Raw genomic sequence first — 15806 nt, 5'->3', positions numbered from 1 at the left:
CCCTGCAGCCAGTAGGTCGGGCTTGTGATCCAGGTTGGTCTAACTCCAAAGCTCACCTAGTTCATGCTGCAACATTCTCTGTCTGGAAAATTGAGGGTTTTTTTTTTTTTTTTTCCGTCAAGGTCACTCTTCTCACACCAACTCAAGTCCAAACATAATTTTTGAGACGGCCTGAGAATTTGCAAGAGAGATCTACGATGTTGCTCCTGTCTAGGAGTGCTGAGGACCAATGTCACCAGAGGAGGGTGGCCATGGTTCTTAGAACTTGGTGAAAGAAAAAAAATGATCTAGTCCCACCTGGGGCCAAAACGAGCCCTTCTAGAGACAGAACTCTGAACGGGATGCCCTTCATGTATGATTGTTAAATGTGACCTTGTGTTGTCAATTCTGAGAATACAGAAGTTCACAGGGTCTACCGCCACGCATCCTAGGAGAAACATCAACTCTCTTGGCTTGGGGTGGGTTGTGGGTGGCTTCGAGCCAACCACTCCGTCATCTTCTTTTTGGCTCTCTGCAGGAATTCTACTTTTCCTCTTTCCCTTCGCATGGCGGTGTACTCATAGGCTTTGAGCTTACTGTAATAATCAGAGAATTTGTTGTAGAGGATGGAAATCGGCATCCCATTGAGGATAATCCCAAAAGCAATGCAGAGGAAGGCGAAAAACCTGCCCAGGATGGTCTCTGGGTACATGTCTCCATATCCCACAGTGGAGATGCTCACCTGCACAGGAAGCAGAGTGGGAGAGAACAGTTAGTACTGTGATGGAGGAGACAGGGAGAGAACAGGGCAGGAAAGTGTCCTCTGTCTCCCTGAAGATACACGTGAGTCATGTTAACAGCTCCCACAGAGCAAGCTTTCGGAGGTACCAGGAGGTTTGTGCATAGGACCTGCATCACAGAAAGAAGCCACTTGTGGAGCTGAAAGTTTTGGGCTTAAATCCTGGCTATTGTGAGTGTTCTTATACACGGTATGGAGGAGATCACAGCTGCTTTATAGGGTTGTGAAGAGCATGTAAGATACCTTGTGTGCAGTTCCTCATGTAGCACGGGCTCAATAAATGGTCTCTGCCCCCCACCCCCTCAGAGGGGCAAGCTTTGGAATTGGGGGCCCTGGGTTTGCCTATGTGGTATGCAGTTCAGGATGAGCTTTGGCTTAGAACCAGTCAGACACGGGTCCAAGTCCTAACTTTGACCTTTCCCCTCTGACTACCCATGGGTAGAACAGTCTCTAAGCCTTGGTTTCTTCATCTGGAACAGGAGGATAGGGGCACCTGGGTGGCTCTGTTGGTTGAGCATCTGACTTCGGCTCAGGTCACGATCTCGCGGTTCCTGAGTTCGAGCTCTACTTCAGGCTCACTGCTACCAGTGCAGAGCCCACTTAGGATTCTCTGTTTCTCTCTCTTTCTGCCTCTACCTCACTTGCATGCTCTCAGAAACAAACCTTCAAAAAAATAAAATGGGATAATCCCTAACTCTTAAGATTTTCCTGAGGATTAAATAAGAAAAGGACTATCGAGCACTTAACACAGTGTCAGGCACATAAAAGCCATTCAACACCCTCCTCTGTTGGGTTTCTGTCATCTTTAAAATGGAGAGAATTATAATACTTCTCAGAGTGACTGTGTCGTTCAAATGAGATACTGTATACGAAGGTGCTTTAATTGCAAATGTCTGGAGAAACACTCTCATTATTTTGCAAAAGTGCTTTTGTGTAAAACATCACAAACCAAAAATATGTTCTCCCTGCATGAAATTTTTCCCATCACTCTTGCACACTGCTTTAAATTCCACTAATTAGAGATTTATTTAGGTTAACAAGCTTCTGTTTTAAAATGCAGATACCCATGGGACTAGTTATCAGTCAGTGTAGTCAGAGAAAATCTGGGAAAATCTCTGGGGGCCTGTTTTTTAAGCCTCATGTACTGAGCCTCTCTCTGGTCCCCTGACTATTGGCTAAATTACTAGAAGCCTTTTAGGCAGGGCTGTTGCTTAGTTGAAAAAAACTCCATTGCACAACTCCAGGGGACCCTGTTGACTTCATCGATTTGTGGTGTTGCCACGATTTTCTGGCAGATGGTAGTAAAACGTAAAGCCAGCCTGTTGACCCACGCTAGGACAGTGTTTAGTTTAGTGATGTAAACATTTTTGGTTTGATGATGTAAGGGTTAGCCTGAACTTAGGACAGGTTGACCGATTAGTTGGAAAGGAATGGAGAAGTGGGCCAGCTGGGGAAATATGGTGGAGCTAATAAGAACCACAGCTTCCTCCAGACCGTACAAAGTGAAAGCTTGACCTCCTCTTTGGGGTAGGTGATAGACCAACTCTCACTGCTCTATCTCCAGTGAGACCCACTGAAGGTGGGCCGCCCCTTCCCAAGGGGGAAGAATACAAGCACACATCTAAGGGAGGCAGGCTAGTCTGGATTCCCTTAAGGAAATAGAGATGGCATGAGGCTATGGGGCTCAGAATCCACCTCCCAGCTGAGTGTAGACCAATGGGCTGTGGAAACAGGCTCCTGACTGACACGTGTTGAACGGGAGGGAGAAAGGATGGTTGATGCTCTGGCTCCAGGAGAGAATCTCCTTTTCCAACTTTTTGTACCAAAGGGTGACAAGAGGCAGTGGTCGAGTGAAATCGTGGGTGAATCTCAAAGTGTGTGTACATGTGTATGTGTACACATGAGTGCCCCGTAACTGGCCACAGATTCAGTAAAGGAATCTGAGTCAGGTCTCTGTCCAGGTACATGAACTGAACCATGACTTTCATAGATCATTAACCGCAGCCCTCATACCTCTGTAAGAATGTTGGGTCTCTCAGTCTACTTGCCCTGGAGGAGGCCGACAGGGCACCTGGGGGAAGGGCTGAGTGACCAGAAAGGGTAGTTCAGGACAAGACACATCCATGAAAGGTTAAAGCAGAGGCTTTGAGGGTGCAAGATAATGGGTATGGGGTTAGGAGGACACAGAGGAAGATAATTGAGACAAAGTGCCCATTTTTTTTCATTTATATATATATTTTTTAAGTTTGAGGGAGAGCATGGGCAGGGCAGGGGCAGAGAAAGAGGGTGAGAGAGAATCCCAAGCAGGCTGCGTGGTGTCAGCATGGAGCCCATCGTGGGGATCAAACTCATGAACCCTAAGATCATGACCTGAGCTGAGATCCACAGTTGGATGCCTAACCGACTGAGCCACACAGGCACCTATCTTAAACTTCTGATCCATCCCCCACCCTGGCTTTCTTGCACTCCCAACCTCAACTTCAATTTTTTTTTTTTTTGGCTGAACTTTGAGTGAAGAGTCAAAAGCAAAGAGAATTGGCTTAAGGGAGATTAAATATTTGATGTGCATAATATGATAAAATATTTTTGTGTATCTTGGATCTCTATTTTTAGAGAAAAGATCTCTTCTGCTCAGAGGCCCTGTATGACTAGTCCTTGAAGAATTTGTTCAGAATGCATAGCGAATCTTTGTACTGTCTATTTTGCGGACAGTTGGACTGAGCCAATGACCTGGTTCTTGCTTCTTAGCTCCAAGAGGAATGCAGAATTTCTTGGCACTGGGGGACTTCTCTCCATGTTCCTCAGACCAAACCCATTGCTCCCTGAATGAATATTAAAAATTGAAGGCCCTAGACTGACCCATACCATCTCACAGTGAGTTCTCCCATAAGCAGAAGTTGCGTTTGGAAATGTGACCAACATTCCAGCAATCTATCTTTGATTCCTGAAAACACTGGCTAGCTCAGCCCCTCTGTAAACTGGAAACTTACCAATGGAAGGCTTCCATATTTCCCCCTAGCCTTTGGGTCCCAAAAGCGAGAATATGACCTTCCCCCAGGGGTGCACCCACTAATTAGCAAATCCTGGCCTCCTGAAACATTACAAGGAAGACAAGCATCCAGTTTTTCTCTGAAACTTTAGAACAGCTACACTAGAATCTCTCCTTCAACAAGGAATGCTTGTTTCCTTTATAATGAAGGAGGCATAGATTAAATCTTGGCACCCGGTAATCCAGGCATCTAGGAATTAGGATCCTGGGGAACAAAACTGATTTTTTAAAATAATGAACACCCCTTTTAGTGTTCCCAAGCACTACTTGGAGGTAGTGAAGACTAATGGTTCCTGGCTAAAAATAATACATACCTCAATGCTTGGTGACCTTGAAAGAATTTAGTTCAAAGGCTACACAGAGTCTATCCATGGTGCTGTTGCTACAGATATTTTAGGAATTCCTCTTTGGATTATAATCTGCACAGAGGATTCAGTAGCATGACCTTGAAACATGTGGTCTTAGCCACCTGGAGGGTTAAGTCTAGATGCCAATCTTAGACTCAAGGGTCTCAATGCTCTTTTAAAGTACTGAATTCACCTTCAAAAAGGTGAAGATCTGGCACCATGACAAAGAAGTAAATGGACACGTCCCCAGTCTGTGGAGATAACGCCTCAGTGGAATTCAAACAACGTTTTGATGTGTGGAAGCATTGTTAGAATGAGGTCATGGGTGAGGGGAGGGCCTTGGAGAGAACCGCCAGCCTTGTCTGTCCACTGAGGTCCTGACACGTATGTCAATTGTACAGTAAGGAGGAAGTGGGCGAAAAGCTAGGGCAAATCTGGGATCTATTCGTGTCGTGATAGAAAGGTACACAATGATGCTGGCGTCCTCCACATCCTCAGTTTACTTGGTACTTTTCCCTGCCCTCTACGACTCCATCGTGTCCCATTCAAGTCCTACTGGCCCCCAGGAGGATCAAAGTTGAAAGACCTGATAAGGAGGGGACCACCCGAGAGTCAGGAGTCCACAAGCACAAGTCCTAAAAGTGCCTCACAGCCTTGGCCCCATTGACTACGGCCCTTCCTGTGCTCTTTCTGAAGCTGCTAGAACGCCGCCTCCTTTTAGTGCTGCTCGTGCCAGACATGTACCCACTGTCTCTCAGTCCCAGGCACGACAGACACCCCTCTGCACTCCTTCCCATAGTCCTGCTGCTTGGGAGTCCGCAAATGACATTTCCCAGACTCCCTTGCTCGCTGTTTTCTGCTGTGCTCTGCTAGTGAGACGGTGTTGGGGCACTGGAGGCGGGTGAGGAGATAAGGGTCTCTATTCCTGCTTCTGGTTTCTGTCCTCATGATCCAATACAGCAGAGAGCTGTCACTCATGCATCTTTGAGCACATGGGACATGATTCTCATGGGTTCATCCTAGGAGGCCCTGCCAAAGCGCCTCAGTGCTCCTCCTCTGTTCTTCCAGGTTCTAGGAACTCTACTTACTACTTGCTCGCTCAGTTCTAGGGCTGACAGCTAGGTGATGCGGTAGCCACGCTTTGCATTATCTTGGTGGCCTTTGTTGTTCCAGCCTTCTAACATCTGTGTATCTGTAACCCCGTATCAAATTCCATCTGTTTCAAACATCCACTGTCCTTGGTTTCTTTGTTTTCCTGATTGTAACTTGACCGATTCACCTTCCAAACTGGACTTCTTGAAAGCCAGCCATCACTCGGCAAAAAGAAATCTCACCGACCTTGTAAACAGGGCCACCTATCCGCAAGGAAATGACAACGTACTTGGGGAAGACAGAGAGGAGCAAGGTCTCTGGTATAATTATCTGCTCCCTCGGCTTGAGCTACTTTTTCTTTTTGAAGAGTTTTTGTTAGCCTTTGAAGGAATGAGTTCATGGCATGGTTTCCTGTTCGGTGTCTCCAGCTTTAACTCCCTCTTGAAGCTCGGAAATGGTCTGTGGAACACTCCAGTTGCCCACTCCTGCTTGAAAACAAGGCCATATTGGAGGTCAATGACGACAGCTTCATCAGAGCTCTGAGTGTTCATGCTGAGTGTGCCATGCATTTCCCACACCCAGGCCCTTCGTATGACTTAGGGTTTCTCTTCCCTCCAGTAGAGCGGGAATCACTTCTGTTTTATCCCCCCCCCCCCCAAAAGAATCTGGAAGCAAAGGTTATGGCTTCCATATGATAAAGGCTATCAACTAGACAGATGTGGTAGCTTCTATTTCTTGTGGATTTGTTACGCTTAGCATTTTACATATGTTTCCTATTACATTAGTGCTTACAAATAATCTTCATTTGACAGACGAGTGGGAGGGGGCTATCTTGTATCCTAATGTGCGAGCATTTGCAGACATGAATGGCCGTGAGGGATTTGTTTTACAGCTGTAGAAGTATTCACAGTCACGAAACTGACTGTATTTCTCTTGAAACCTGGAGTTGAATTACAGAGAAAGGTTGTAGGATCCTTGGCATAGAGAGAGGGAAGGTCAGGAGCATCAGGTTAGATTCTGGGGCTGCCTGAAAGTACTAAACTCACATGGATGAATGGCTTAGGGAATCTGTCTCTAATACGGTGAAATACACACAGAACATAGCACTGCAGTCTGGAAGAAAATCTGTTACATCTTTCCTCATCTTTAAATTTTAGATGTGGGAGTATGTATTTTCCAATGTGTATCATATATCTGAGCAATGATATCTTACTACAGTAGAATGACTATATTCCTGACCTAATTTGTTCTTAATTGCAGTATAACTGACACACAATGTTACCCTGGTTTCAGGTTGAACGACACAGTGATTCAGTAAGTCTGGACATTACGCTGCGCTCCCCGTCTGTCAGCATACAACCCACTTACAGTACCGCGGACGATATTCCCTCCCCATGTAGTACCTCTCATCCCTGTCACTTAATGAGTTTGTAACTGGAAGCCTGCGTCTCCTACTCGCTTTCATTCATTTTACCCATTCCCCTACCATCCTGCCCTCTGGCAACCACTAGTTTGTTCTATTTATGGATCTGTTTCTCCTTTTTCTGTCTGTTCACTTGTTTTATTTTTTAGAATTGCACACATAAGTGAACTCACGTGGCACTGGTCTTTCTGGGTCTGATCTATTTCCCTTAGCGTGTTGCCCTCTCAGTCCGTTCATGTTGTTGCAAATGGCAAGATCTCATTACTGTTGTATGGATGAGTAATATCCTGGGGTGTGTGTGTGTGTGTGTGTGTGTGTGTGTGTTTATACACACATATCTTCTTTATCCATTCATCTGTTGATGGGCATTCGTGCTGCTTCCATAATTTGGCTCTTGTAAATAACGCTGTGATGAACAAAGGTGGGCATAGATCTTTACAAATTAGTGTTTTTGGACAATCTGGGGGGTGCCTAGGTGCCACAGTTGGTTGACTGTCTGACTCTTGATTTTGGCTCAGGTGATGATCCCATGGTTGTGGTATCAAGCCCCACATCATGCTCTGCGCTGAGCGTGGAGCCTGCTTAAGGTTTCCTCCCTTCTCTTCCCTTCTCTTCTCTCCCTGCTCACAACCAAGCATACTTTCTCTCTCTAAAATTTAAAAATAAAAAAAATAAAATGCATTCTTTAAAAATTAGTGGTTTCAGGGGCGCCTGGGTGGCTTAGTCGGTTAAGTTTCTGACTTTCGCTTAGGTCATGATCTCGCGGTTTGTGGGTTCGAGCCCCGCATCGGGCTCTGTGCTGACTGTCAGCTCAGAGCCTGGAGCCTGTTTCAGTCTGTGACTCCCTCTCTCTCTGACCCTCCCCTGCTCACGCTGTCTCTCTCTCTCTCTCCTAGAAATAAATAAAATATTAAAAAAAAAATAGTGGTTTCATTTTTTTATGTTTATTTAATTTTGAGAGAGAGAGGGGCAGAGTGAGAAGGAGACCCCAGAATCTGAAGCAGGTTCCAGGCTCTGAGCTGTCAGCACAGAGCTCAATGTGGGGGCGCAAACCCACAAATGATGAGATCATGACCTGAGCCAAAGTAAGATGCTCAACCAGCTGAGCCACCCAGGCACCCCAGTGTTTTCATTTTCTTCGGATGGTGGATTTCCTGGGTTATACAGTATTCCGACATTTTATTAGGAACTCCATAGTGTTTCCCACAGTGGCCGCACCAGTTTACATTCCTACCAACAGTGCAGGAGGTTTTTTTCTCCACGTCCTTGCCAACTCTTGTTATTTCTTGTCTTTTTGATTCTAGCCATTCTGAACAGGTATGAGGTGATATCTCATGGTGGTTTTGATTTGCATTTCCCTGATGATAAGTGATGTTGAGAATTTTTTCATGTGTCTTGGCCATCTGGATGTCTCCTTTGGAAAGATGTACACTCAGTGGACCTAATTCTTTATAGCTTCCTGTATCTAAGCTCTTTTCCCTAGAACTTTTTGATGCTTTCCTGCACTGGGTGGGCTAACCTGATCTGCTCTTGGACTCTGAGTTTGGCTTTGCGACTTGCCGTGACCAGTGGGCTGAGCAAACGATATGAATATAAGCTTACTCAGTGCTCACGTGGTCACATGACTGAGCCTACATTCCCTCTGTCACCCAGGGTCATGGCCATCAATCTATGCTGGAGGACAGAGTTGATAGTGTCTCTTCTCCTCTCTCATCCCAGCTGTCAGCCAGCTGGTCATCAGACCTATGAGTGACTGGCACTAGCCCAAATGAAAAAAACCTAGTTGAATCCAGCCTAAATTGCTGACTGGCAAATTCCTAAGCTAAATAAATGCTTGACATTTGAAGCCATTAAGTTTTGGGTAGTCTGTGATACATCATTATTATAGCAATAAATAACATAATTTGTGCATAACTGGGACACACATTTATCATGGGTGTGTGCTCAAAAATGTTCAAATCATGAGATGTATGATCAGTAAAAGGCTTGGAGACCAATGGATCAGAGCTACTTTGGGGATTTCACTTCTTACTCTCTTTTCTGTTCAGTCATGTCTATAGAGATGGGTTTCTTCTCATTGTTCAAGTATCAGCTGAATGTCATTTTTCTCCAGGGTGGCTTCTCACACCAGCCTATCAAAGGTAGATTCTGCCACCCAGGTCTGTCTTTATCCTATTATCATACACAAGACACACCAGTTTCTGAAATGATCTATTCTCTTTCTCTTTTGGAATCTAAACTCCATGAGGGAAACAAATTCCTACTTTGTTAATGTTGTTCTATCACTCAGTAGCTCCAGTATTTAGATTACTACTTGGCACATGGGAGGGGCTCAGAAAACTTCTTGCTCGGTGAAAGAATAAGATGGATTTTGTGATTCTCATGAAGAATTCATCTTCATGTTCTGCACCTCTTTACTTGGCATTTACATCAGGAAACAGGACGTTTTGTCTACATAAATTTTGACCCAGCGTTCTTTTCTCTTTGCTCTACTGAGAATAGGGACCCCCTGATACACAATACGGAATGCCTTTGGAAGTGTAGAGAAGAATGTGCTTGATCTCTATGGTCCTGGGGTACAGAGCAGTCTTTGAAAGTCCAGTTTTCACAGGTTAGTTTACAACAAATGCATAAGTCATCATGATTTTTACTAGTCTATAAAATTCCCCGAGAATAAATGCACAAAGGCCTTTGGTAAAATGTGCAAATTTTGGCCTGTAAAAGCAGTTGCCTGATGGAGATAATGGCCACAAAGGAATATTCACATTGGCAAAAGCAGTACTTGGTAAAGTTTGTTACAGATAAAAACTGAATGTTTTTATTGTTTTTATTGTAAAACATAGGGAAAACACGAAGTTTGACTAAAATAATTTTTAGTTAACGTAAAAAGGGGATAATTTGAAAGTCTGAAGTGTCATTGTACATGATGCAGATCAAGAAATTAAGTGGAATCAATAGGCATTCAATGACTTCATGGAAAGTTTTTTAAAAAGAAAAATCATTATAAGCAACTGAATTTTTATCAATTTTTATATTAATATATAAAAGTTTTTTAAGTTTTGTGGGTTAAAGGTAAAGTAGCAAAGTGTCCCCTAGGCCCTGCCTGTATATGTGGTAGCCTTCTAAGATAATTGGATAAATGGCAGCTTCTCAGAGTCGGTCGTATATCATCAGCATGTAGATTTGTTCTTTTCCCTTCCTGCTTTTCTCCCCTCCAAAGTAAATGTCATTTGCTGGGGACAGATCATCCTCTATTGGCTCAGTCTGTATACAAGGCTTACCTGCCGTGGGGATGACCTTTTGTTACCTGGAATATAATCAGAGGTGCGGCATTTGGCTGACTCATTGGGAAGAGCCTCATGGCCTCCCCGTTACAAAAGAAGGCTCACAAATCCTGTTGGACATGTGACAGCTCTGTTTTTCAGTGACGGAAGACTCCCTGAGTTGTACGGCTCCACAGCCACCCCGTTGTAGGGACCAGAAAACGGAGAACATGGAGTAAGGGGGTGAGGTCTCCTAATTATTTGGGGTCACAGTTCATCACTAGCAGATCGGGAACTTGGATCTAAATCTTCCATCTTGTTGAAGTGCGTCATGAGTAGCCCTGGGCTGGTTCATCTCAGAAACCCACATGAGACTGTGGGTTCCAAAGTACCCAATTTTAATACTGAAAATACCTAGTTCCTCACATGGAAAAAACTGGTGACATTTGCTTAATTTTTTTTAAGGCATTACGAACCACCTATTCTTAAAAATAAGGAAATCACACACCCAGTTCTTGCCTCTCTGTACAATATCAACTTCTCAATCAGCATTTCCAGTGATTCAAAGATTTTTCCAGGGATTTAGCCTAGTGCACCAGAAATACAGATACTTGAGTAAGTGGCATAAATGACATCAAAAAGGCAAATAGCAAAAAAAAACCAAAAACAACAAAAAAAAACAAAAAACAAAAACAAAAAAACACCAAAAATAGAAGACTGTACAAAGTAAGCAAGGCATGTGCCAGATGTTAGGCCTGAAAGGGAGAGAGCTGGGTGCAGTGCGTGGATTTATCGCCAGAGGGGTGTGGGTTTCAGTCCTGACTCTGCTAGTTCAGCTGTATGTCTACACCCAAACCCTCTCAGTTCCTCTAGCTGTAAAACGGGGCAAGAATAAGTCCCAACGGGACTTCAGTGACATTGGTGCAAGTTTCATTTGTAGATGCTCCTTTGCACACTCCGATTTGGCCAGAACCAGGGGGATTTCAGTTAGGGTGGAAGTGGCCAGCTGAGTCTCACTTTTTCCCTGCAAAAACATAGATGCCTTTAAATCTGAAGCCACTTCCAACGTGTCCACTAAAAAAAAAAACCCACCGCAGTGATGATAGCCACCCTACAGGGTTGCCATACTGAAATAAGAAAAACTCTGCAAACAGCTTAGGACAACAGGTGTTCCGTTAAGTGGCGAAAAACAAGAATGACCATGATGAATGTTCCCTCTTGGCAGAACGGGGAATCCTTCTTAATATCAGCCTGTCCAGGGATTTGAGACTAAATCTAGATTAGGAGATTCCTGCGACCCAAGTCAAATTCAGTTACTTACTGGAATTTGCCTTTGCACCTTCGGAACAGCCACCCCAGATTTTGTTAGTTGGAGGCAGCAACGGCATGGGGGGAGGGGGGTGGGGAGCAGTGGCCCTTAAGCAAGGCAGGGGGTTAAAAAAAGGTCAGGGAACCAGGCAAAGGCAGGCGGCGGATGACCCAGGAGAAGGGGGCACCTGGCTTCGGCCGGGGAAGAGCGCGGGGAAGCCGGGGGTGGGAGGGTGGGGGGGCGCTCGCCACTCACCGCGGCCCACCACCAGGCGTGCGGGATGCTGGTGAAGTTGGTGTTGGGCACGTCGTGCTCCACGGAGTAGACGGCCGCCGAGAAGGTGAAGATGCCCATGGCGATGAAAAGCATGAGGCAGCCCACCTGCTGGTAGCACTGGCGCAGCGTGAAGCCGAAGGCGCGCAGGCCGGTGGAGTGGCGCGCCAGCTTGAGGATGCGCAGCACGCGCAGCAGGCGCATGATGCGCAGCACCTGGCCCACCTTGCCCACGCGGCCCACCGTCTCCAGCTCGTGCTCCCGCGGCGAGCCCTTGCTGCGCGCCTGGTCCTCGCCCGTGACGCACTCGAGCAGCAGCTGCAGGTAGAGCGGCAGGATGGCCACCAGGTCCACCAGGTTGAGCGCGCTGCGCGCGAAGCGCCGCAGGTCGGGCGTGGAGGCGAGGCGCAGCAAGAACTCGAGCGTGAAGAAGGCGATGCACAGCAGCTCCACGTGCTCCAGGATGGGCCGCGGGTCGCCGCCGCCCGCGCCCTGCTCCGCCCGGTGCTGCATCTCCTCCACCGTGTTGAGCGCCAGCGCCGCGACGGACACGAGCACGAAGAGGCTGGAGGCCACCCCGACGGCCTTGGCGGCCACGGACGAGAAGGGCTTCTCCAGGAGGTTCCAGAGGCGGCGGCGCTGCGGCCCGTAGAAGCGCACGTCGCGGAAGAGCTCGTCGGCCTCCTCGGCCTGCGCCTGCGCGCGCAGCTCGCGCTGGATCTTGAGCTGCTCGCTGAGCTCGTCGCGCCGCTCCTCGAAGCAGATGCGGCAGCAGCGCGGCGTGTACTTGAGCCGCACGCCCCAGTAGCCCAGCTCCTCCAGGAAGCGGCGCGGGCACAGCTCGTCGCGCACCAGCAGCACGCCCGTCGCGTAGAAGTTGTACACCAGCTGGAAGACGGCGGGGTCGCGGTCGAAGAAGTACTCGTCCGTGCGCTCCTCGTAGTCGTCGCACAGGCCGAGCTGGCGGCTGCGGCTGGTGGCCGCGGCCAGGCGGCCCAGGCGCGTCTTGGGGTAGCAGGCCAGCTCGCCGCAGCCCAGGCGGTAGCTCTGGCCGCCCACGTTCACGTTCAGCGCGGACGGCGCGGCGGGAGCGTCCGGCTGCGCCCCGGGGGCGGCCTCCGGCGGCGCGTCGGCCTCCCCGTCCGGCTCGTCCCGCGGCTCGTCCTCCTCCCCGCCGTCGTCATCGTCCTCCTCGATGTAGTAGTTGAAGGGGCCCTCGGGCCACGGCGGGAGGCTGGCCTGGGAGCCGGAGCGCGCCCCCAGCGAGCACACGCTCCTGCGCGGCGGGGCCGCGTCGTCGCTCCCCGCGCTGCCCCAGGGCCGGTAGCCCCACGACCGCCGCCTCTCGCTCTGCCTCAGCATGGCTGCGGCGGGTGCGCCCCGCGTGCGCGCCCGGCCGCCCTGGGCCCTGCGCTGGGCCCCAGCCCCTGGCGGACGCGCGCCTGGCCTGCACCGCCGGCCCGGCCCCGAGAGGCTCGGCAAACGCACGAACGCAGGCAGATGGCTGCTGGCTGCTCTAATCCTGCTGATGGGGAAGCAGCAAGTGTTAGGAGGGATTTAGAGCCGCTTAGCCGGCTTCCTCCCCCCTCTGCCCCCGCCCGGGGTGACGGAGGGGTGACTACGCGGTCTTCAATCTGTAGGTAGTCAGAAGGTGGCAGCCGTGATGGCTAATAAAAATGTCGCCGACGCTCGGGCCTGTGGTCCTCAGGAAGTGCCCGGTGGGCCTGTGCCCGGGTGAAGTCCGTGGAACGAGCTGGAGTGTGTGGACGCCCGTGTCTTGGCCTCGCTGCCGAAATTGGAGCCTCTGTGTGCGCAAGGACGGAGACTGGCGCAGGGTGCTCAAAGCGAGTTGGTCACAAGTCTGTTCTCCACTCCGTGCGGCCCCTTGTTGAGATCGCCTAAGACCTCCGATGTTTCGCGCCTTTCTCCGTCTGTTGCGTGGTCACAGGTTCGTTTCCAAATGGATTCTGCTTAGCAGCCCTGCCCTAGAGCCCCGTCTGATCTCTTCAGGCCCAGCGTCGATTTCCGTTTGCCGGTTTCTCTGCTTCTGTCCCTTTCCCTTCCTTGTCTTGAGTAGTAAGGACGTATTTCTGGATAGAATCCCAGGACTGGGGGGTACATGGCCGCCAGCCTTTCAGAGCTGCTGTATGAGGCCATATGCAAGCGTGGCCAGGCTTTATTCCGAGGAAAAGGTCTTCATCATTTTTCCAGACCTCCGTGAAAAAAAAATTTTTTTTTAAAGTTTCTTGTCATGGATCAAGTAACGTGCTAGATGCTGGGAATGGAAACGTTACGGAGACACAATCACTCATGGTTTTGTAGGTGATAGAAACAGGCAAGCACAACAGAAGAGTAAAAAATTCCAGGGTGGCAGAGAAGAGGAAGGGATGGATTGGTTTTGAGCAGGGAACTTGTTTTTAAATTCAGTTTACTTTGAATAGCTCATGGTTATGGCAAAAATAGATGGATGGATAGATAGATAGATAGATGGATAGATAGTTAGTTACAGGGTACCCTGGTGGCTCAGTGGCTTGAGCGTCTGGCTCTTGATCTCAGCCTGGTTTTTGATCTCAGGGTTCTGAGTTCAAGCCCCATGTGGGGCTCCACACTGGGTCTGACGTGTACTTAAAAAAAGTTCAAAACATGCAAAGGTGCATTACAGTGGAAATTCCGTTTCTTTCTCTCGCCCAAACCAAAGTTCCAGTTACCAGGAGTGCCGCTGAAGAGACAAGCACTGGTACTCTTCCAGAATACTTTTTGGTTGTTCTTCCAGAAAATTTCTACACAGATACAAGCAAAAACTTATCTCCATCTGTCATCTGAATGGCTCTCTGTGATTAACACAAATCATAGTATACTCGACACGTCGCCTTTTCCAATTAGCCGTGGGTCTTCGAGGTGTTGTTATATGTGAACATAAATGTCTACCTCATTTTGAAAATGGCCCCTTAGTAGTCTGACAGTGGTAAACATTCAGGTGGTGTTCTATATTTGCTCTCGTGAGTGGTGGAACAAATAACTTTGTATGTACATCACTTTATGCACGTTCACGGCATAGGAAGGATCTTAAACCTGATCTGATAGGAACAGAACAAACTGGACAGATACCTTGGGGAAAGATTGAACATGATACCATCTTACACATGCATGAAATGATGAGGGTTATTTAAAAGAATTTTCTGTCCGGTAGGAACGCGTGGGCCTTATTTGGAATGCTGATTCAAACAAAAAGCTTAAAGCATTTTTGAGACAGTTGGAAATTCGATTTGATGGTATTTAGGAACTCTTTAAGAATGCATTATATGGGCGCACCTGGGTGGCTCAGAGCATGATCTCACTGCTGGTGAGTTCGAGCCCCGTGTCAGGCTCTCTGCTGGTAGTTCGGAGCCTGAAGCCTGCTTCAGATTCTGTGTCTCCCTATCTGCCCCTCAGCTGCTTGCACTGTGTCTCTCTCTAGCTCAAACATAAATAAACATTGAAAAATTTTACAAAAAGAATAAGCAATGCTTTTATGATAATGGTCTTGTAATGTAGAAAAGAAAGGCTGTGTACCTTTTAGATATACATCCTGAAGTATGTATGGATGGAGTGATCGATGCCTGAGATTCGCTTCATGATAATACAGGAGAGAGAAAGGAGAAAGGGCATTGCATTGAGTCGGGGCCCTGGGGTGGCTCAAAGTGTCTGACTCTTGATTTCAGCTCAGGTCATGATCTCACGGTTTGTGGGTTTGAGCCCTGCGTCGGGCTCTGTGCTGACAGCTAGCTCAGAGGCTGGGGCATGTTTCACATTCTGTCTCCCTCTCTCTCTGACCCTCCCCTGCTCACGCTGTCTCTCTCTCTCTCTCTCAGAAATAAATAAAAAACATTTAAAAAAAATTAAAATTCACCTTCACACTTCTTGAGCTCCACCCATTTTATAGGTGAAAAATGACATGCGGGATAGTTTTTTTAATTTTAATGTTTATTTTAGAGAGAGCAAGTGCAGAGGAGATGCAGAAGGTGAGGCGGGGGGGCGGGGGCAGGAATCAGGATCCAAAGCAGGCAGGCTCTGGGCTGACAGCAGTGAGCCTGATGGGGGGGCTCAGGCCCATGAACCGCGAGATCGTGATCTGAGCCAAAGTTGGATGCTTAACCGACTGAGCCACCTAAGTGCCCCGCCACTCTCTAGTTTGTACAGACTTTCCTCTTATGCTTCTGCTTCTCACATTTAAGGATTTGATGCATCAAGAACTGATTTTGATGTAAAGTGTGAGATAGGGACCCAACTTTG

General features: G+C 48.0%; 1 protein-coding gene across 1 annotated transcript; it reads right to left on the bottom strand.

The window, feature by feature from the left end:
* Positions 1-204: 204 nt before the first annotated feature.
* KCNV2 (potassium voltage-gated channel modifier subfamily V member 2) lies at positions 205-12896 on the bottom strand. Its single transcript, XM_039230795.1, has 2 exons — positions 11517-12896; positions 205-721 (listed from the first exon to the last, which is right to left on the bottom strand). Exons 1-2 carry the CDS (start codon positions 12894-12896, stop codon positions 440-442), a joined length of 1662 nt encoding a protein of 553 aa, XP_039086726.1. The 3' UTR covers positions 205-439.
* Positions 12897-15806: the final 2910 nt, after the last annotated feature.

This window comes from Hyaena hyaena, unplaced genomic scaffold, assembly GCF_003009895.1.
Source record: "Hyaena hyaena isolate Hyena2069 unplaced genomic scaffold, ASM300989v1 scaffold_51, whole genome shotgun sequence".
Taxonomy (NCBI): domain Eukaryota; kingdom Metazoa; phylum Chordata; class Mammalia; order Carnivora; family Hyaenidae; genus Hyaena; species Hyaena hyaena.
Note: the sequence above shows the minus strand (reverse complement) of the source record. Positions and strands in the feature narration are given on the sequence as shown.